We start from the raw sequence: 23,013 nt of genomic DNA on the forward strand, positions 1-23,013 counted from the left end.
AAGATTATTTAGGGCCATGAGAGTTTGGAGTTATATCATATCCATTATGTCATTCTCCTAAATGTCCCATGTTTCCTCTTCAGAACAAAATACTCATCTGGGTATATTAAAGCACACTGTATCACCTTAGGGCACAGAAAGAAAATAAACTAGTACATTCATTTTATTTTTATGTTGTTTGCATTTGTGTTCTATTTTTTAAAAAAGTATTTAATGTTTATTGTTTTTGAGAGAGCAGAGACAGAGAGAGAGAGAGCATGAATTAGGCAGGGGCAGAGAGAGAGGGAGACACAGAATCTGAAGCAGGCTCTAGGCTCTGAGCTGTCAGCATAGAGCCCAACACGGGGTTTGAACTCTCAAATGGTGAGATCATGACCTGAGCCAAAGTCAGACTCTTAACCAACTAAGCCACCCAGACACCTCCATTTATGTTCTATTTTAGATTTTTGTAATATATTTTATATGTAAAACAATTAACCAAATATGTACATACAAACACTTATAGGCAGATATATAAATATTGGAGAGTGTCGTCCAAAATTATTATTGTGTCTTTGTTGAGCTGTGTTTGGTTATGAGTGATAGAAAGCCCAATAGTGATTAGACACTGTTTACTTATTTACTTTATTTACTACTTTATAAAAGTGTGTAGGTGGTCTTAGTGTAACAGCCTAGTGATTCCATTAAGAATTTTTTTTATGTTTCCATTGACATATTTGGCATGATGCCTTCAAAGTGTAAAATTTTTACCTCATGGTGAGTTTTATTTACTTTGCCCAATGCCTATGTGATTTTAGGTGAGTAGTGATGTATGAATACTGTATAGTGGAATGTTTATGTAAATTCTAAGGTTTCAAATTTATTGATGATTGCTGTTTACTGATAGAAAGATCAAGTCTAGCATTCTGTTATTTCTTATTATATTAAGATATTAAAAATATTTAACAGTGGTGTTTTATTGAATCCAGTCATTGTAAAGGTATAAGTATGTGTAGTTATGTTAATTTTTGGATTCTCTAAGCTATGGAAACAAAAGACCTGAGTACATCTTAAATCTGACATCTCTGCTCTCCCACCTTGGGCTTTGCAGAGGTGTTTCCTTGGGTCTCTGATCCTCTGTAATGTGCTGATAGATGATACCGTGATGGGGATGGCAGTTGGTAGAATGGGGAGGTAACCACTGGAGACAGCAGTTGTCAGATGGAAACTAATTGATTGTAATTGCTTTGCCATTGTATTGCTCTTGGAGTTGTAGCTTGTTAAAACCACTGATTATAAAATAAGGACCTCACTTTTTATGCTGTAGGTTATGTTAATGAAAAGCTGTTCTTAGAAGAATGATCAGTGAATATCAATAAATGGATAATAAGAAATTAAAGGAAAACTTAACTAACTGATCATGAGTTAATATACTTCAGCAGGCAGAGTAGCAATCAACTGTGTGGTGTTCCATAGTGAATATTTTGTTCAGAGCTCTTGAATTTTAAATATTTCCCATAGAAAGAGAGATTGATTCTGTGTAACTATTTATTGCATACTGTCTTGAATAACAGATCTTCTCTGTAGAGGAGATCTCCTGGAAAAGGGAAAATGTGTCTGTTTTGCAGAGCCTTTATTTCATGCCAAGGAATTAACAGACAGATATTTGAAGTGGAAAAATCAATTCCTGTTGTACCACCAAAAAAGGATATTAGAAGTGGGATTTTCAATGCTTACAGTATATGAGCAGTATATGAGTGAGGATTTATGTGAGTCTGAGGGCAATGTTTGTTTTTCCAATATTCCTCAATATTGAAGTAGGTATACTAAAATGGTAACATTGATGTGAAATTATATCTAACTGTTGTAAGATATGCACTAACTTTTATATGATTGTAATGTCTTTAATGATATATCTTTTACTGATGGCATTTGAACTGTTAGTAGTGTTCCAATGATCAGATTTATTGAAGATATTTTGAGCACTAATTGTGATTCATGGCTCAACCTCTGACCTTAAAAAACTCACAGACTAAAGGAACAGATAAACGTTTGAACACATGGCTCCTTGCAGCATTGAATGTTGAATGCAGTGATGTGAGTGATAAAAGGTGCTAGGGAGACAAAATGGGAGAATGATGTAAGCTCTGAAGGATTTTGGATGTCTTCCAGCAAAGAAAAAGATGGTCCAGGAAGAAAGAACAATGTGACAGCTCCTGGTGTTTGGGGAAATAGAAACATAATTGGAAATTAAGTTGTGTCTTAAGGTACAGGAAGATGACACTAGAGGGCAAAATTCCACGTGGCCTATATCTTTCACTGAGGAATTTGGAGTTGTTATGGGAATTGGACCAACTGAGGATTTTTAGATGTGTGAAGGACATGAGCAGATTTCCTTTGAGGACAATCACTTTCTCCTCAGTTTGGATAATAACAGGAAGAGGCTCATAGTGAGTTCCAGTAACTAAATTGGTACAATAACCCATGCTATTGAGCATTATTATTAATCTAGGTGTATGAAAAGGAAACTAAAGGAGCTTAAATGCAGAATCATTTCTTCATCTTTGACTTTTTAAATATATTTTTTCTCGAATCGGTAGGATTGGTGCTAATACATTAGTTGCTTAGAAGTCTGAAATTAGAAAGTCTCTACATGTGATAACAGAGTCTGTGTCCAGTAGGTAGCACATACTTATGGCTAGTTTCATATTTGGAAAGAGGATGTAGACATACAGCTTAACTTAAAACTGTAAGTAATTACGATTTTAAAAATCATTGTTTACAACAACGCTTAAAAAATGACAATAATTTGGTCCTGTTGGATATTTACCAGAAACATTCTTCACATTTGAGGTCCTGTTTAAGAATTTGGAACATTTGCATTTTAATCACATAAGAAAAGGAGAATGTGAAAGAATAATTGGTTCAGCCATTAGCCAATTAGACCTGTAACTAAAAACAAACAACTCCAAGAAACTGACCGTTGGTTTCCACAGAACCGTCACAATATGCACGGATCAGATGTTTCCTGGCATTTGGCAACAATAAGGGGAAGGAGATGCTTCCATACCACTTGTTTCCATACAACTGAAATTTATGGAAGTGGATTTGAGGTGTTTGTGGAATCATTCACCTTGTACTATTAGTGTGTCCTCAGATGGGGCTTCTACAGTGATTCCAATTGTTAAAGTCTAGTGGAGAAATAAGATAACTGAATATAGGGCTTGTCTTAGGGCTGGTGTTTTGGAGGCTGGGAATCAAGGCGCCTGCAGATTCAGTATCTGGTGGGGACTCTCGTGGTCCGTAGAGCCCTGCCTTCTCACTGCATCTTCACATGACTGGAATGGGTGCTGGAGTTTTCTCGGGCCCCTTTTATAACGGCACTAATCCCATTCATGACCCAGTCACCTCCTACAGGCCCACCTCCTGATACCATCTTATTGTGACTAGGTTTCAAAATGTGGATTTGGGGAAATGCACAACATTCAGTCATAAAGTGGTCCTGTCCAGTTGCATTTCTTCAGTCCCAGAATGCACTGCTGACGCGGGTTCTTTGTGTGCTTCCCTTGACAGATACAACGACATATTCCACTGAGCGTTCTGAGCACTTCAAACCCTGCCGAGACAAGGACCTCGCATACTGTCTCAATGATGGCGAGTGCTTTGTGATCGAAACCCTGACGGGATCCCATAAACATTGTCGGTAAGCCATTCGCAGCTGGCACTGGGGCAGGCCCTCAGAGAGGGCAGAGCTCTGCGACTGTACATGTCATTCAATGGCAGAATCAGGAGTCTTCATATGAGAAGGGACAAAGCCAGTAGCTTTAGTATTTGAGGAAGGTGAAACTGAATTCAAGTAGACAAGATTTGAGTTTTACTTGACTAAAGAAAGGAAGGTTTACTTTTATGTCTTCTAATTTAATAGAGATAATGATGCACTTGCTTTAGAAGCCTGCATTTTTGGTGCAGGACTTAAGTATGTTGGCTTGTTCTCAGAAATAATCCCTTCCTGCAAAACTACAGACTGTAGCCCAACAGAGCAAACTGCTCATCTAAGATCTAGTGTCTCAGTGTTGACTGTGAACTAAGGCCCAGACTGTAACTGTGTCCAGAGAAAACTGTATCTCATCTTGATTCTGCCCTTGGTTGTTAATTTCATTATTTTTTTTAACACCTCTCGTGATGAAGCATTCTCCAGCCAGATGTTGTAAATGAAATCATAGTCCTGTTATAGTCTAGGTAGAGAGCTACTTAGCTAAAATTCCCAATAGAGATCAGGAGATGTTTAGTTGGTTTTTAGAAACTTAAGGTTATATAAATGCTAAAAATAAAAACAAATGGAGATAAATAGTGCAGTAGTAGGTACTGCAGCTTTAAGGTTCCATAGAAGAATCAAATTAGCATCCAAAACATATTTCCCACTGAGCTTTTATTTCTAGCACTACCCTGGTAATTTGTTTTTCATTGCAATTGTATATGCTTCAGTGATCATATGTACCCACACCCCTTTCCTTCTCTTTATTTACTCTTCTCATATGACACAGTTATTAAATTAATTATTCTGAATCATGAAGCATGGAAAATTATGACTTTTTTCTCTACATATTGCTATTATAAAACTTTATTCCATGTAGTTTTATTAAGGTGGCACAGAGAAATGCGTCTGGTAGTTAGGAACTTAGAACATGTTGGCAAATCATGCCTGGCTCTAAGAGCCAGCTGCAGTCCATGAAGAAGATGAGTTGTCATGGTGGGCACACAGGTTTGGAAGAAGTGATAAATGACAGTGGCAGATCTCTGTGAGAGTAACCGTGTATTCTGTCAGGATAAACAGAACTGTGACCTTTCCTCGCCCTTGACAGTATGGCTTCCTTGTGACTCGGAGGCACCATTACATTTATGCCATTTACAAAATTTACACCCCATTTCTGTCCTCTGTGAAATTGGGTTGGGGATGAAGGGGCGTGGGAGTGTTCCTTCTGACATCTCTCTTCTTTGGTTATATTTATTAGGTCAGCGTAGACAGATGGAAATCACACAAGGGACTTTAAAACCCCAAGGGAGATGCCAAGAGTGGTCTATCCATTCAAAGCATGAATTGTATCCAAGCTCTTATAGCTCCTCAACCATATGTTAAAGGGATCATCATGTGGAAGTGGAAAATGAAATCAATTGGGTTCCTAATTGATTGATGGAGGGGTTAATCAGATGTCTCACCTAAAGCGGTGACTTTCCAGATGGTGTTTTAGGATCAGATCAGGCCCCACACAGTATGCAGGTGGGTGGGATCATCTTTTCCAAAACTGAGAATCTTGAAAATAACAAGATAATTCTTACTCTTTTTCAACATACAGCCTCAGTCTACTCTGTATTAGTTCATGGTGTATCAGTTTACTAGAGCCGCTGGAACAAAGTACCACAGATTGAGTGGTTTAAACAAAAGAAATACATTTTCTTACAGGTCTGGAAGCTAGAAATCTGAAATCTAGGTGTTGCCAGAGTTGTTTCCTTCAGAGAGCCTTGATGGAAGTGTACCCTCTAAGGTCTCTCTTCTTGGCTTATAGATGACCATCTGCCCCTTGTGTCTTCTCATTTTCTTCCCTTTGTACATGTCTGTATCCAAATTTCCTCTTCTTATAAGGATACCAGTCATATTGGATTAAGATCCACTCTAATGACCCTATTTTAACTTACTTACCTCTATGGAGACCCTCTCTCTAAAGACTCACATTCTGAGGTACTGGAGGTTACAACTTCAACATATTAATTCCTTGGGAGACAGATCCAGTCTATGATATCGGATCTCATGTTCTAGAAAAGAAATCTTTTGCTTTTGTGCATATATGCGTGTCTAATTCTTTTGCATACACAAGCAGAGATATATCGGTGATTTAGCTGGAACGATGTACATGTATAATAATTTTGATCTTCTGTCTTCATATTTCTTGCATATTTCAGCACAGACAACCTGTTATTTAACATAAAGTCACAACATAGCTAATCATGACAAAAGACCAGCCTACGACAGAATTGGAACTCGAATAGGTTAATAGATGCCTATAAATCTCTTACTAGAGTGTATGAATAAATCACACATCGCATGTGCCTGCTATTCATCTCCTGGGCTTTGCTGTGAATAAAAAGCTTACATTTGTTCCTGCATCAGCCACTTCTAAGAATTCCCATGTAGTTATTAATAATGTGCTATTTTGTACAGCACTCTATTTAAGTAGTATGTTTCATTCATTCTTCTTCTGCCTTCGACAAATGTTTATTGAGCACCTCCTATCACCAAGACATTGTTGAATAAATACATACAGAAATGAACTTAGGAATTAAGTGGTGCTGTACTTTGTAATGCATTTGAAGTAGATGAAGTAGTTCATCGTCAGGAAGTCAGGAAAACAAGGGAAAGTACTTTCACGTGACTGAAATGCTACCGGGGGTATCTTTGTAATGCATTACTAACCGGACTATGTTTCAAGTTAAACACGATTTAGTACATTAGAGTAGCAATATATAGGCGTGTATGTGAATCTGTCTCATTAAATAGTTTCCTTGTGACATTCAAATCTGAGAGAAATCAAGATACATTTTTTTTTTAGTATTTTAAAAGTAAATTGCAATCCTATGATTGTGATTCCATGGAATCAATTTTTTTCTATGTTGAAAAAGACCGATCATGCTGTAACACTTTTCTGTGTACTTGGCAAAGAAAAACAAAAGCAAAACTACCTAAATCTCTCTGAAAGAGATCCTGAAAATAGTGTATGTTCAAAAGAGTGAAAGTTGAGATGAGGGAAGTTTCATATTTTTCTCTTTGTTATTTTCTCACTCTTTAGGGTATTTTTAGGTCTTTCATAAACCCATTTTTAGTATTTAGAAATTACAGAGCAAGCTAATGAAAATTTAAGAGCAACACCAAGATTCTAAAAATAACTTGAAAGAGGGAATTTTAAAGGAAGATAGGGGTGTCTGGGTGGCTCAGTCGGTTGAGTGTCTGACTTCGGCTCAGGTCATGATCTCACAGTCCGTGAGTTCAAGTCCCATGTCGGGCTCTGTGCTGACAGCTTGGAGCCTCGAGCCTGCTTCAGAGCCTGTGTCTCCGTCTCTCTCTGCTCCTCCCCTACTTGTGTGTGTGTGCTTGCTTGCGTTCTCTCTCTCTCTCTCTCTCTCTCTCTCTCTCTCTCTGTCTCTCTCAAAAATAAATAAACATTAACAAGTTAAAAAAATAAAGCAAATGGTTTGGTGAGGGTAGAATAGGAGCACATTCTAATTCACTACCTGAGGGAGTACAGATTGTTAAAGATCTTCTGTATGTAATGTTTCAGTATGTTTCAAAATATTTATATTGTTTCTAAAAGTTTAGTGTACAGAGATGTATAGGTAGATTTATTTGTAAGGATGCTCACCACAGATTTATTTGTAATAGGAAAGAAAAAGCCTGAATTTATAAATCTATATAAATTAGAATATATCTATACATTGAATGAATTCAACCTAAGTGGAATTTTCATAAGGTTTTAGGGACATGAATGTGCTCATTATATCATGTTATATATGAAAATTGCGATATTATAAAGTTGAACACATAATAGCAATCCAATTCTAAAAATGAACCTTAGGAAAAAGACTAATACGTTTTACAACTATTTTCTTCTTCAAACTTTATGAATTTTCTAAGAGCTGCACATTGCACATGTATTTCATTTATGTAATAACTAGTTAAGACAGTTGACCCTTGCTTCTCATCTTTCCATTAAGAAAGATAGATAGTGTCCCTGTCTCTGTAAAATCAAGGTCATTATAATTCACTATTATTAGGCTGATAAGAGAACTTTCAATTAAGCCCTTCCAGATTAAATACTACCAAGTCTATTTGAATGTGTCTGTTCTTTCTTTTATTAATAATTCATTTACACTCTTTACATTAATTCTTTTCCATGCTGAATTCATGTGTTTTGAAACATTAAAAAATGGATTAAAGAACAGAAAGATAGATTGTACGGAAATAAATCTGGGTGCCAAGGAATGCCAAGTCACTAGAAACTCCTTGAATCAAAATATTCTGAATGAAAGCAGGGTATTCTCTAATATATTTATTTTTTATGTCATGTCTAGAAATTTTAAGGACTTGGGAAATGGTACTATCTGTAATCTCTTTCACTAGAGTCAAAGAGGTAACCACTGTAACTGAGAAGACTGGTGGGCATTTGGCTGGGCCAAACGTGTTTTGAGGCCAAATTCAAGTTGAAAGGATGTGCCTCTTCTGAATTGAAGCTCGTTAGGTGTTTTGCCAGCCTTGCTGTAAAAATGGATTTTCAAAACTTTGGAAAAGATAACATTTGAGCTGAATTTGATCTGTAGCGATCATTGTGGAAATTTGTCAAGCAATTCACTGGAAGATGTTTGAATCGCTTGAAATATGGGACTGCTAGAAAAAGAGAGAAGCAGTCTAAGGCAACCATTGCCCAAGGCAATACTTCCATAAAGGGGCTGATGGCCTGGGCAGTGATCTGGGAGAAATGTTTGCAGGACTTGGGAGCAGGGAAAGCAATTAAAAGGAGGGGGAGCCCTCTAGGAGTTGCTGTTCCTTTGTGTCATTCTGCCTGAGTAGGTTTTGAAATCAAAGCTTCCATTTTTAAGAGAATTGACTGGACACAATGTAACCATTTTCTGATGATCTACTGTATAAAATTACAGGACCATCCCTGTCAGAGCTTTGCTTCGTCACTTTGGAGGTCCATTAGCTCTCCCACCCAGTGAGGGTCCTCTTTATCAAATGGTTCTCCAGTAAGTGCTCTGAGAGCAGCAGCTAATGATTCCCTGTGGTTGACGCAAGTCAGAATGGAAATGGAGTTTGGCACACATCCCTGAACTCCATCGATGGGAGATGATGGAGGCTGAAATACCTCTAACTCCAGGCCTAGTGGCAAGAACCCCTGCAGAATGGAATTGCATTACAGGGTGAAGGGCTTCAGAAGAATTGTCAAGTTCATCAGACAAATGTTCATGAAAATGTTTGCCGCAGTCCAGACATAATTTGAGTAATTTGCAATAGCCATGTTAATAACGAACTGTGCACTGATTGCCCCTGATAAGAAGAAATGAGCCAAGGTATAACCATTTGTCCCTTCTTCTCTGTGAATGGAGCTTATCAAAATAGTCTCATTGGTTCCAAAAGCAAAGAAAGACAACACGGTGAGCATAATTTTGCAACTGCGTGACACTCAGGCATTAGTTTACTTAGTTTAAACCATATGCACTGGACCCAAGCTGGTATTCTTCAAGGGCCACATAAAGATCATAAGATCTGAGAAGCACATGTAATGGAGAATAAAAACATATTTTTTAGTTAATGTCCAAAGATTCTTACCTTATTTTGATGTTTTCTAAATTGATTGGCAGCTCTACTTGAAGCATGAAATGGTGTTTCTTAAGGTGGTTGTTCTGATTTGGGTTTCTTGTTACATCAAAGATTGTCGTAAATGTGTTTTTAAATAGCTTCCTTATATGATTTGAGAGGTACATGAGGCAAATGTGAGCATTCAAGACAGACTGAGTTAAAAACTCTGCTCAGCTTTACACTGGGTGTATGAGGGGATTTTTTGCAAGTCATTTAATCAGAACCTTCAGTCCTTTATTTAAGACAGACAGACACACAAATACTTGCCCCAAAGATTGATACAAGAATTGAAAGCAGCAACATCTAGAAAATTCCAAATAGACAATAGCCACTATGTATATGCTTTTCTCAGTTCTTTCCTCTTCTTCCCTTCTGCTTATATTGAAACCAAAGCAAAGCATGTTTGCTGGAATCCTGTGAGAGAAGTTGGGTGGGTATCATCTGTGTGTGTGTTTGTTTATTTATTTATGTATTTATTTATTTATTTATTCATTCATTCATTGATTCATTCATTCCTTCATCATTCATTTGAGAGACAAGGAGAGAGAAAGAGAGAGAGAATGAATGAGCAGGGGAGTGGGGGAGAGGGATAGAATATCAAGCTGGCTCCACTGCAGGGAGGAGCCCTACGTGGGCTCCATCACACCACCCTGGAATCATGACCTGATCTGAAATCAAGAATCAGATGCTCAACCAACCGAACCATCCAGGCTCCCCTGATCTGTGTGTTTAATTAAGAAGAGACTTAGGTTTTAAATTTTTTTTTCAACGTTTATTTATTTTTGGGACAGAGAGAGACAGAGCATGAACGGGGGAGGGGCAGAGAGAGAGGGAGACACAGAATCGGAAACAGGCTCCAGGCTCCGAGCCATCAGCCCAGAGCCCGACGCGGGGCTCGAACTCACGGACCGCGAGATCGTGACCTGGTTGAAGTCGGACGCTTAACCGACTGTGCCACCCAGGCACCCCGAGACTTAGGTTTTAAAAGGGGAGAAAGGCATGCCAGGGGATTCCTTGTGTGTTCAGAGGACTTAGGCTCCTCACTGCTAATTCTGATACTCTGACAAATCAGCAATTTCTGTTATTTCTCCCAATTCTTCAACCAGTTCTTGCTTTTCCAAGATTTTCTTCTTGCAGAATATAGCTTTAAGAGGAAAAAAAAGACATCCTTCCTTTCCTAGGTCATCAGTATAACTTGCCGTAATTGTGTTGACCATGCCCATTTGGACTGGTGGGTTTGCGTCAGTACTCTACCACTAAGTAGTAGATGGACAAATTATACATATTCTCTGAGACTCAGTTTTCTTATCTATTAAATGGGAACAAGAATATGACTACTTTACAGGATCGCTGTGAGGGTTGATATAAATAAAATGTACTTGTCTGGTATAAACACTGAATTTAATGGAGTCAGTGGGGTATAATATAAGAGGGTGTGTCTGTTGGTTTTTGTCTGCACAGCTTTGTTTTCAGGTCATTTGACTTGAGCCAGGGTTTCTGGATGGGTACTCAGAGTCTCCTAACCACATTAAGTTTAGCTTAGAACTACTAAAGAGAGTTAAACTGACTCAGGTGAATTTTTGAAAAACACAGTAATAACTGATTATGGGCTGGAACACTTTTCAGAGTCAAGGCCCATTATAATTATTCAAGCAGTAAACTTAGGGGAAAAGCAGGAACAAGAGGCTATGGTTTGTTAGGCAAATTCTCCCTCTTCTGTAGATAGGAATACGCAGAAAGCTCCCCTTTCCTCTAACTGTTCAGGCCACTCTGACTGAGGACCCTCCACAGCACCCCTGGATGTGCCCCCCACCCCTACGTACAAGCTTCTTGTGCATGGCCTGTTGGGTTGCAGTGAGTTGGCATCTCCCCCACTCAGCCAGAATAATGTGATCACATTTGCCATAATTTAAGTGAATTATGGATTCTTTCACCAAATTTATTTGTTTTGAATATTGAGAACATATCCATAAATATCCTTGTAGCTAGAGACAGTCCGTACAGATATGAACAACATTAGACATGGTAACACAGGCCCTGCCGTGCAGGCTTCTCAGGCCAACATTCCAGTAAGAAAAAAACAAACAGGACAAAGATGGCTGGGATGTTCTGCCTAGGCTCCTGGGGCAATGAGAGAACATGCACGATCCTCCCGCCATCTACCCGTCTACTAATTTTAGAACACTGGGCAGCATTTCCATCTTCCTGAGGATGGTGTCTTTTCAATTCACTTTGGTTTAGCATCTTTGAAAAAAATATAAAAGAATATTTAAGGACCAGATCACATTGTCTATCTATATCTATATCTATCATCTGTATCTGTATCTGTATCTATATATACATATATATGTATATACGTATATAAATATGTATATGTAGGTATGTGTGTATATATATGTATATATGTGTGTGTGTGTGTGTGTGTATATATATATATATATATATATATATATATATATATATATATAGTGTGTGTGTGTGTGTGTGTGTGTGTGTTCCTCAACACACCGTAGGTGTTTAAATTCCTCAACATACCGTAATCCGAATGGCCATATAGGTTGTTATCCAAAGCAAAAATATTTGAGATGTAATGGCCAGTTTTAATAATTTCTTCTCTAAAATAAGCATAAACCAGGAGGAATACCTTAAGCTAAGTGGGGCACATCGTTGCCCTAATTACAATTCAGATAAAACTCAAATTCATGGAAAAACATGTAGGCTATACGTATTTTCCTTAATATAAATTTCACAGGATTGGACAACCTCTGTATTATTGTCCCCACTTTTTCCGAATCAGCTGAGCATTCCCTGAGTCACCAAGTACTGAATAAGAAGGCAGAGCAGGGACTCCCAGACCCCAGGCTCTCTCCACTGTACCCCAAATCTATGGAAGTATACATCAACATCCAGTTAGTGTTGTCTTTAGTTACCCTTGTGCCTCGCCATTATTTGTGAAAACTAAAAAATGTGGCTAGAGAAAGAAGCAGCTGAAGACAGCATTTCTAAAGTATATCTTGGAGTGCATCTCTATAAATCTATTTTTTAATGATCACAGCTATTCTCATGGTTTAATGAATATCAGGAAAATTAGTCTGCTCTTAGCCGATTCAGTGCTATGCACATACACACGTATGTATATGGAATATTTACTAAGTATCTGCTGTCGAGTGGGACACTGAGGTCCAACGGTAAATGAGAAGAAAGCATCCCTTTCTTTACAGAAGTTGCTGTTAGTTGGAGCACCAGGAAGTCCTCACAATCTAGTGTGACAGGTTTCCATGGTGGGCAAACACTGACAATCACTGAGTACCAAAGGTTACACTTGAGATAGGAGGGAAGTCCTTACCAGAATGGTAACTTAGAAGGAATATCTTCATCAAGTATATTTCATACAAAACCCCCTTTTCAAGTTTAAAAAAAATGAGAAATTAACAATAAAATTAAAAGATGAAACAGGAGATAAATGAAAGTATTAAGCGTGATTGGAGGAAAATCTTGTTCAGAGATAGATGTGACATGTGGTGATACAAAATATGCTTATAGATATATATGTCATATGTGGGAGGTATAGAATGTATGCTTAGTCCTATCCTACATACACTAAAATGTAAGTGGCAGTTTGATACATTATTTCCATTATTCTACCAATGTTTATTAAGCACATTCAGTGTTTAATGTCCAATGGAATGTAGTAGGAGTGTAGGGATAAATGTGCTCAGAAAAACTAAGAGAAGGATTGAGATGGACATATTCTAGTTCAGTTCAACATGACAAGTTCTGTGATCTGTATCATCCAATGTATATGATCTGTATGTACTTAGCTCATAGCTGCATAGGAGACTCCAAAAACCAGTCGTCAGTCCTAACGCCAGGAAGAGCTTCTGAAAGGAAGTAACATGAATTTGCACTTGGAAGGATAAAGAGCCTCCTCCTTCCTCAGTTGGGAGCTTGTTCTTGCTTGCCAACAAAGGCATAGAGAGTTGAGCTGCTATTGGAGTTGAGCTGCTTCAAGCCCCAGGGAGGAAATTTCAAATGTATTTTACGTGCAATTAAGAATAATCAGTTTATGTCATAAATTCTTTCTTCAGTTGGGCACTTCTTTTCTGATTTATTTCCTCTTGTGTCCAGATGATTATCAACAACATGTCGGGACATAATGACATCTTTAATTTCATTCCCTTAAAATCTGGAATTTTATGGTGAGTGGAAAGAACAGACAAGAGTATGAGTTTAATTTTTACTTTTTTAATTTTTATTTTGAGAGAGAATGAGGGCGAGTGGGGAGGGGCACAGGGAGAGAGAGAATTCCAAGCAGGTTCCATGATCAGCATGGAGCCTGACAAGGAGCCTGATGTGGGGCTTAAACTCATGACCATGAAATTATGACCTGAGCCAAAATCAAGAGCTGGATACTTAACCCACTGAACCCTCCTGGTTCCCCAAGAGTATGGTTTTTCAAGCCTGTATCATATTGATTAAATTATGAAATCAAGATTCCTTTTATTTACACAAAATTAATTTATAATTTTTATCTACATATATGAAATATTTGCAGAAACCTTTTAATATCTATAATCTAAAATTAATTTGTTAACATCTTAAGTATAAGTAATGATTTTCTGGCACTCAGATTTTCCTAACAAATTAAACATATCCGTTTAAGGATGCCTTGACCATCAAGCATTGTGGAATTATTCAAGGAGAATGTAAAGGAGCTAAGATACTTGTCGGCATATTCAAGTAAAATGTCCTTCATTTTTGCAACTAAAAAGTATTTCTTTTCTCTAGCAGCTGTGAGGCTCATAGGAGGTCAAAGTAAGATAACAATATAGAGATTCCCTTCTAATGCATCAGATGGCATTTTGGCATTTACAGTGATCTGCACAAGAAAGAAAGGTTGTAAGAATTCAACCAGAGAAAGAAAGGTTGTAAGAATTCCTGAGACAAGGTGGCTTTCTAGTTCCTCAAAGGCTACTTTTTCATTCGAACACATCATAAATGCAGTTATAGCTCACATCAGGGAAAGGAGTTACTATTTCAACAGAAGACTTCATTAAGCAAACAGACCCCAGGCTTTGGGGCAGAGGGGTGCTCTGAGATGGCAGTGTGGAGAGACCAAAATGATGCCCTGAGCCTGGCCTCCCTGGAGTCCACTAAAAGCACATTCATCCCAATGACCCTGTGCTCCTGAAGGGCAGAAATTCAATTAGGAACTCTCAGCATTGAGCCTTGGAAGGGAGGGGAGTGTATGTTAGTGGGAGACTCCACCTCCAGAAGAAGAACATATTCCAGCAGTTACAAAATCCAGGCTAATAATAGGACAATGGAGAGCGAATAACGCCAGGTTGGAAAGAACTGCAGAAAGGATGAGCTGATAAAGCATCTACTTTAAATAAGGTCATAATTTTGCCACAGTTTCGGGTGTGCTTCTGGGCTAATTTACAGCTACAATTGAAGTCACACTGAGGCCTTACTCTCTGCAACAAGGTTTTATTTTCAGTGCTCTGGAAAGCTCTTTCCTTTCTGCCTGGGTTAGCATATGTGAAAGAAATAATGATTGTTTTAATGATATTAAATAGTAGCTTTGATCTCTTTCCCCTACAAGCTAACCAAAACATTATCTGGATGTATGAAGTGATTCATTTGTGAACAAAATTTCTGTTTCTATTATAATATTCCTGTTCACCTACCTGACTCTCCCACTAGGCTGTGAGTTCATCTTTGCTTCTGGAACCTGCTACCTACTCACTACAGATCCATTTTGTAAATGAAAAGAACTCTAGGTAATGCCTACCACCTGCCTTTTTCAGAGGATAGAATTGGGGTGTTAAACGGGAGACAATGAAAATGCTAACATCCATCTATTATTTCACACCTACTAAGTGCAAGGTGAAAGTTTTAACCCTTGATACACTGCTTCATGATTGCCTACACTGTCCTCATTTTGCATCTGCAAAAGAATGTTGTTATCACCATTTGATGTCATGAAGGAGGCTCAGAGATGGAAGGTAGCTTCTTCAAGGATGTGCAGCCAGTAGGCAGCAGGAGTGAGCACCAATCTGTTTTGTTTGCCTGTCAAGCTCTGGATCTTTCAATCTCCTCAAACTTATGTCATTATAAGAATCACTGAAGGAGAAGGTTAAAAATGTAGATTCTCAGGCTCCCCTTCTAAAGCTTCTGATTCAGATCTTAAGATGGCACCCAAGAATCATGCATTCGGATGATTCCATTATTGAGACAAGTTGGGGGAATAGTGAATGAGACTAGTGTTTCTCAAATTTTGAGTGGGTGAATCCTTTGGAGATTTTGTTCAACTGAAGATTCATGTACAGCAGGTCTGAGGTGAGGCCTGATGTTCTGTATTTCTTTGCTTTGCTTCGCTTTTTCTTTCTTTTCTCTTTTCTTTTTTCTTTTCTTTTCTTTTCTTTTCTTTTCTTTTCTTTTCTTTTCTTTTCTTTTCTTTTCTTTTCTTTTCTTTTCGAGAGACAATGAAGGCCAGAGAGAGAGAATCTTAAGCAGGCTCCATGCCCAGGGTAGGGTTCAATCTCACAACTATGGGATTGTGACCTGAACCAAAAACAAGAGTCAGACACTTAATGACTGAGCCACCCAGGGGCCCCCTGATATTCTGTATTTCTAACCTTTTTTTAAATGTTTGTTTATTTTTGAGAGAGAGAGAGAGAGGAACAGAGAGAGAAGGAGACAGAGAATCCAAAGCAGGCTCCAAGCTCTGAGCTGTCAGCACATAGCCCGATGTGGGACTTGAACCCACAAACTGCAAGATCATGACCTGAGCCAAAGTCAGATGCTTAACTGACTGAGGCACCCAGGCCTAACCATGTGTTTCTAACCATGTCCCAGATGATGCCCATACTGCTGCCCCATTGTCCACACTTTCAGCAGTAAGGAATTAAGTTCCCATGCTGCTTAGCACACAGGAGGAGCTGTCTTCTCCATCCATGGGGTCTTTTCATAATCCTGCCACTAAGTTACATCCTCCATCCATATGCAGCTCAGTAATTGTGTCTGAGTAAAGTTTTCTGCTCACACTTGAGAATATGTGAAGCTTCTGGAAACCTGTGTTCATCTCTACTAGTTACCTTACAAGTTCATCTATTCTGCTGAGTAATCCCTAGGTACCTGCAGCGTGACTTAGTCCTATGCTTCCCCATCCAGAACAGTTTTATAAGCCAAATGTCTCATCAGGTTTCTGTTCTATCAGGGAGATTTTATATACCATATCTGAGATTTATAGGTTTAGGCTGGACAATTAGTATTTCTTCCCAGGAGCGGGACCTTCAAGTTAGGGGGAAAAGTTCAGAGAAAGAAATGTATACAGCACTTGTTAAAGTTGCTAATAACCGCATCTCCCTGGGAATTGGGTTCATTCAAGATAACTCATCTGAGGCTTTTTAAAAATACTATTTTTTCAATTTTATTCAAAATTATCTTCAAACTAAGAAAGCTATTGTATGTAAACATGACAATAAATTAAACAGGTTTTACAATGGAAGACTAAATTTTCAAAAGGACAGCTCCGATTTGTCAGAAACAAGGTTGTAAACTAGGTCTTCCTGCTTCCTAGCTGTGTGACATTTGGTAACATCTTAGCTTCTGTGGACCTTAATTTCTTTTTCTTTTCTTGAGTATAGTTCGCACACTGAATGTTAATTTCTTCATTGTGAAATCACCTGATTGGAGATAATTCCCAAGGTCACTTCTAATTTCTAAAATAGGTTGAAGAAACTGAGTGAGCTATTGTATTTTCACCTGTGTCAGTAAATACTATTGTTTTACTACTGTTTCTTTTTTTTATGAATGTATTCATTTTTTAATCTTATTTAAATCCAAGCTAGTTAACATATAGTGTAATGATGATTTCAGGAATAGAATTTAGTGATTCATCACTTACATATAACACCCAGTGCTCATCCCAACAAGTGCCCTCCTCAATGACCATCGCCCAGTTAGCTCATCCCCCCAACACCCCTCCAACTACCCTTTCATTACTACATTTCTATCAAAGAAAAGCAGAGCAGTTTCAGAAGATGCTGAAGATTTCTGGAAGACACCATAGCTGTTCTGTCTTTTGAACTACACAAGATGAAATGCTGAATTAAGAAGAATGTGACTGTTACAGGAAAAGTGGCACAAAGCAAACCTATTACCCACCTGTGCCTGTGCTTCCAGACGGGCAGGTCCATGTATTCACCTGGAGGGTGTCTTAAAAATTCAAATTCCAGGGGCGCCTGGGTGGCGCAGTCGGTTAAGCGTCCGACTTCAGCCAGGTCACGATCTCGCGGTCCATGAGTTCGAGCCCCGCGTCGGGCTCTGGGCCGATGGCTCAGAGCCTGGAGCCTGCTTCTGATTCTGTGTCTCCCTCTCTCTCTGCCCCTCCCCGTTGAAAAAAAAATTAAAAAAAAAATTCAAATTCTGGTTCAGTAGGGCCAGGGCAGGGCTGAAAATCTGCATCTGTAACAAGCCTGTGGTATTGCTGCCTGCAGATCTGGCTTTGGGTAGCAAGTTGCTTTACCTGTATGCTTCAACCTTAGCTGCATAATAGAATCTCCCAGGGAGATTCAACATTCAGATGCTCAGGCCATATACAGAACAAAACAGTTTGCATCTCTGTAAGTGGGGCATTAATATCTATTTTTAAAGCAGCTCTGGGAGTTCCAATGGGCAGCCAACATCGCAAATCACTGGTCTACACTGCTGCCATAAACCTCCTTCACTTCCCCGGTCCCTGACAATTTTGGGTTTTCCTTTATGGAAAACTCTTTTATCACAATGTTAGTTGAATTCAGAACAGGTACTTACCCTCACTTCTGCCATCCCAGTAGGTCAAACTGACTACTCTAAGAGATCATGCTGTTCATCTCACAGAGTGCTTTCTAGTCTATGCCTATAGACTTGGAGAATCTCATGGTAGTCTGTATGAAGCATACTGCCTTTGTATTTTCCTGTGTCCCAGCACCACCATCACATATGGACACTTTTCCATAAGCTACATGGGTCTCCACAGTTATCACTTTCAAGTCACCTATTGCTGCACAGACATGGTACCCATATTTAGCAAAATGTTCCATGACTGCATGTTAGGACCTAATTGTTCTCTCTCTCTCTCTCTCTTTCTCTCTCACTCTCATTATCTCTTTTTCCATTCTGTCTCTTCCATTCAGCCTTCCATACACACTGAGCACTTACTCTGTCAAGCCTGTGCCAGGTGCTTCAGTGGAACTTGTGTATAGATGAAGTACTTCTCTTGTACGGCTTCATTGGAATTGAAACCCAGAAGTGACATTGCTTGGCCCAAGGATGCGAACATTTAATGGCTCTTCACTCAAAATTATCTTGCCTGCATTGGGTAGTTAAATTTCTGCTTACTAATTTAATATGTGTAAGCTTGCCCCTCATTATTATTCAATGTCTGTGTCTTTGATTAATAAACACCCTACATCCTTTATGTGGACATAAAGTGAACTTTTATTTTTACTTCACAAGTTAATTTTTTGAAGACAATAGAAAACCAAGAAGGAGTATTAAGCCAGTGAGTAACATTTTCATTTTAGGCATGTGTTATGTTTTGATCTATAAAAGCTGCCAGTTTATTCTCTATGTGTGCAAGACTTAGAAGTGGCCTTGTGGCAAACATTCTTTTATTTAAATAGACCCTCTTAGTTTTGCAAATATGAGACAGGCATGCACTCAGAGTCTGGCAGGATGAGGATGAATGGGGTGTGTGCACATGTGTCTCTGTGTTTGTGTGTGTGTTTGTGTGTGTTCGTGCTAGCCTGTCCCTCCAGCATATCCTGGGAATGTAATGTTCTAGAACAGAATGAACAGTCAGTGTAATAAGGAGCTCAGGGCATTTTAGGTGAGAAGAGATGAAGAATCCAAATCATGCCCCTCCAAATTTGCAGTGAAGGGCACTTGTCTCAGAAGAACAGAGTGATCTGATTAAGATCCATAGCGGGAATGGGTACCAAGAGCTCCAAAGGTGAGCTCACAAGGAGAAGGTGGAAGAGTAGAGTGGTGGCCCAGACTCCGATTTGCAGCCCGGAGACTGCTGATTTTGTAATGTAGTAGAGTATAGGTGGAACATTCTCTGCTGGCTTCTCTACTTGGTTCTTTTGAATAGGAGTTAAACCCTCTTCATCTCTCACTAGGTTGGGATTTCTGCAAAAACTTCCAAGTCTTGATGGATCAGCATCCTCTTGAAGGGTTACCACTTTCCTTTGTGGCGCCACCTTGTGGCAAAGTCTACAGTGACAATGCTTGTAACTGGTGGAACTTAGCCATCTTTTCTTCCACTAAGTGTTTGGACTAGGAAGGGAAAAAGCTCTAACATTTGAACAACCAGATGAAAGGGAAATTTGGACTTTCAGCCACGAGTGGTAGTCTGCTTGCGAACTTTCTTGAGCTGTTTATGGAGGATTATTGTGTTTGCTTTTCTTGTTGGTTCAGAGAGAGCACGTGAGTGACAGGGGTGATACAAGTGAAAGGAGATGTTCCTGCCTAGATGCTGTGCCTCTTTTACCCTACCCAACATCAACCTGGAGGAGCTATAGAGAAAAAGCATCAATACAAAGGAGACATTAGGAGAAACTCTCATGAAACAATGCTGAGGGGGATAGGGGTTTTCAGCTTTCCAGTATGTGCAATCTATAGCTTATAGTAGGATATAACCAGTGTGGCTGTGGGCGTACCATGGGAGAGGAGCCAATAGAATTTTGCTTTTGCTTTTCCCCATCTGTGGTCTGGTGTAACTGGTATTCACACCATGGTGGCTCAAGCTATGTGGCTGAGACTACCTATAAAATCTAGGCAGCAAATGTGGATGGAGAGCAGAAGGAAAACTTGTGAGACTTCATTAGGCTCAGGTAGGCATTTCCTCATCTTTCTTTCTCCAAGCCCACTCACCACAAGTTCATTCTACCTTGGTTCTAACTCTTGGAGGTCTGCAAATCTGAGAAGGTCTAACTTTGTTCTCTGTATCCATTGCCTGAAAAATTAACTAACACCCTTGGGGGGAAAATGAGCTTCTCATACCAAAACTAAGGCAGAGGAGCAATGCCATTTAAAAAGTGCATGAATCAGAGGAAGTCTTTAGACTAAGGAAAGGAGTCTGAGGCCGTGACCTAAAGAAGTATTGCAGTGTGTATGTAAAGAGAAAATACCAGATGGGTTTGAAGGAGATGAAACACAACCTATATTTGCTAATGAAGGAATAAAGGTAAGAGGGAAAGAGAAGATTTAAAGGGACTGCCAAATTTCTGATTTGAGCAGCTGGGCAGTATCATTCATTGAGCTAGCAAAAAAGAATGAAAACGAGTTACATCACTCCATCACTTACTAGCTTTAAGAAGAGGAAAAATCATTTAACTTTCTTCTACTCAGTTTTTTCATCTGTGAAATAGGTATGATAATAACAGCACCTGTTTTGTGGATTAAACTTGAATTGCCCTGGACAAGCCAGAACACCTGATCATTTCATATTTCCAAAAAAGTGATAGGGACATCTGAGTGGCTCAGTTAGTTAAGTGTCCAACTCTTCAGTTTAGCTCAGGTCATGATCTCACAGTTTCGTGAGTTCAAGCCCCATATCAGGCTCTGTGCGCTGACTGCATGGAGCCCGCTTGGGATTCTCCTCTCTCCTCTCACTCTGCCCCTCCCCTGCTCACACTCTCTCTTTCTCAAAATAAACAAACTTTAAAAAAAAAGTGATGAAATGGCAAAGTCATCATTGAAGAATCCTTTCCTTTTAATGTATACTTCTTATCACATGTACAGGGTGTGTGTGTATGTGTGTGTGTGTGTGTGTGTGTGTGTGTGTGTGTGTAAATTTATGAACTTTTTCTTTAGGTATTTTAAATAACATTTCCTCTTGTATTCCAATCCTCATTTCTTTAGTTTGCTCTACTTTTGAATGGTTTTAGTATTTTTATAGTTCAGTTATTTTTCTTCAATATTCTACTTTCTCCAGATATACTTAGAGATTTTTAAATTATTAAAAACATTTTGTTAAGTTTTATATTTGTTTAATTTATATTATAGAAATACAAACTTATTTTACTTTATTTATAGAATTTAGATTAAAAAAAGGCACTTGGCTCCAGGGTTAAGCACTATTAATATTTTTGCATGGAGTCTTCCAGTCTTGGCTAGAAATACTGCTCTTCATAATATTTCATTTTTCTCCTTTGTATATGTGCTATTTCTGTTTATTTATTCGGGTGTTTCTGTAACACTCCCTTAATGCTTTGAAGATTTCTTTATGTCCTCTACTGTGTCCCTTGTTGATTTTTACCCTATATCTTCTATCACTTAACTAGTAAAGAGTAGTTCTTATGTGTTTTTTATAGGAAATGTACTGATTCTTGTATTTTTATCTTATATCTAGATACCTTATGAACTAAACATTTCTGTTAGATTTACAGTTGCCTTTTGTAGGCTTCTAATCATGCAATATGAAAATAATGCATCTTTTGTTTTATAGACTTCTGTTAAATTTTCTTATTTGGCTTTCACATACTATTGTATTGATCCAGCAGTTCAAATTAATATTAAATAAGATGCAGCTTATTAAAGGTATTAATTAATTTATCTATTTATTATGTATTACACTATAGAGAGTTTGTCCATAGATTTTTCAATATATTATTTTATTTGGCATGGATTAAAATTTGTGCATAGACCTTTCCATCAGCACATTTAATGGAATGCTTTATTCTCATTAAGCTATTCATGGTGTATTTGCCTGTATAGAAATATTCTTCATGCATACAATAAACTTAATCCTATTGTTTAATTGTAACTACTGGTAATGTAGTTAAGATTTTAATTTAATATTCATTAATGAAATTGGCCGGGCTTAATTTTTTTTTATTAAAGTTCTATTACATTAGATGTCAGTTTTACTTCTATTTCACAGAATACCTTAAAAAGTCTCCATTTATTCCCCAAATTTCAGAGCAATTTGTGTAATAGCTGTATTAAGGCTGCTTCGTATTTTAAATGAATTTACCAGGATATCACTAGGATCCATTGTAGTAGGGTAGTTATATTGTCAACTTTATCCAGTCTTGTCTTCATCCTTCCTCTTTTCTTTAACTCACTCTAGTGTTGTGTATTTATATAATAATTTTATCATACAGTTGAAGTTTACTTATATATCCTTATATATCTCTGTCTCTCTTTTCTAAATATATGTGGTTTTTTTTCCAGTTGAGTACATTTACCAGGCCATTAAATATATTCTTACAATTTCAATGAATTTTACCAATATTTATTTACAGTTGAACAACATGGGTTTAAACTGCATGTGTCCACTTACCTGTGGATTTATTTTTCAGTAAATACTGTACAGTACTGTAAATGTATGTTCTTTCATTTATAATTTTCTTAGTAACATTTTCTTTTCTCTAGCTTACTTTATTATAGGATATAGTATATAATACGTATAATGTACAAAATGCCTGTTCGTTGGCTGTTTATGTTATTGGTAAGGCTTCAGTTCAATAGTATGCTATCAGTAGTTATGTTTTGGGGGCCCCAAGAGTGATATGGAGATATTCAACTCTGGGAGGGGGGGCTTGTCACCTTCTCACCCCTGCATTGTTCAAGGG

General features: G+C 38.2%; 1 protein-coding gene across 10 annotated transcripts in view; it reads left to right on the forward strand.

Annotated features, from left to right (window-relative positions):
* Positions 1-23,013, forward strand: part of NRG3 (neuregulin 3) — a 1,060,361-nt gene that overhangs the window by 472,204 nt on the left and 565,144 nt on the right. For all 10 annotated transcript variants that reach the window (XM_023240617.2, XM_023240619.2, XM_023240620.2 and 7 more), the window contains exon 2: positions 3,553-3,682. In XM_023240617.2, coding sequence (XP_023096385.2) covers positions 3,553-3,682 — 130 coding nt within the window. The remainder of the gene's footprint in view (positions 1-3,552; positions 3,683-23,013) is intronic.

The sequence above is a fragment of the Felis catus genome, chromosome D2 (genome assembly GCF_018350175.1).
Source record: "Felis catus isolate Fca126 chromosome D2, F.catus_Fca126_mat1.0, whole genome shotgun sequence".
Taxonomy (NCBI): domain Eukaryota; kingdom Metazoa; phylum Chordata; class Mammalia; order Carnivora; family Felidae; genus Felis; species Felis catus.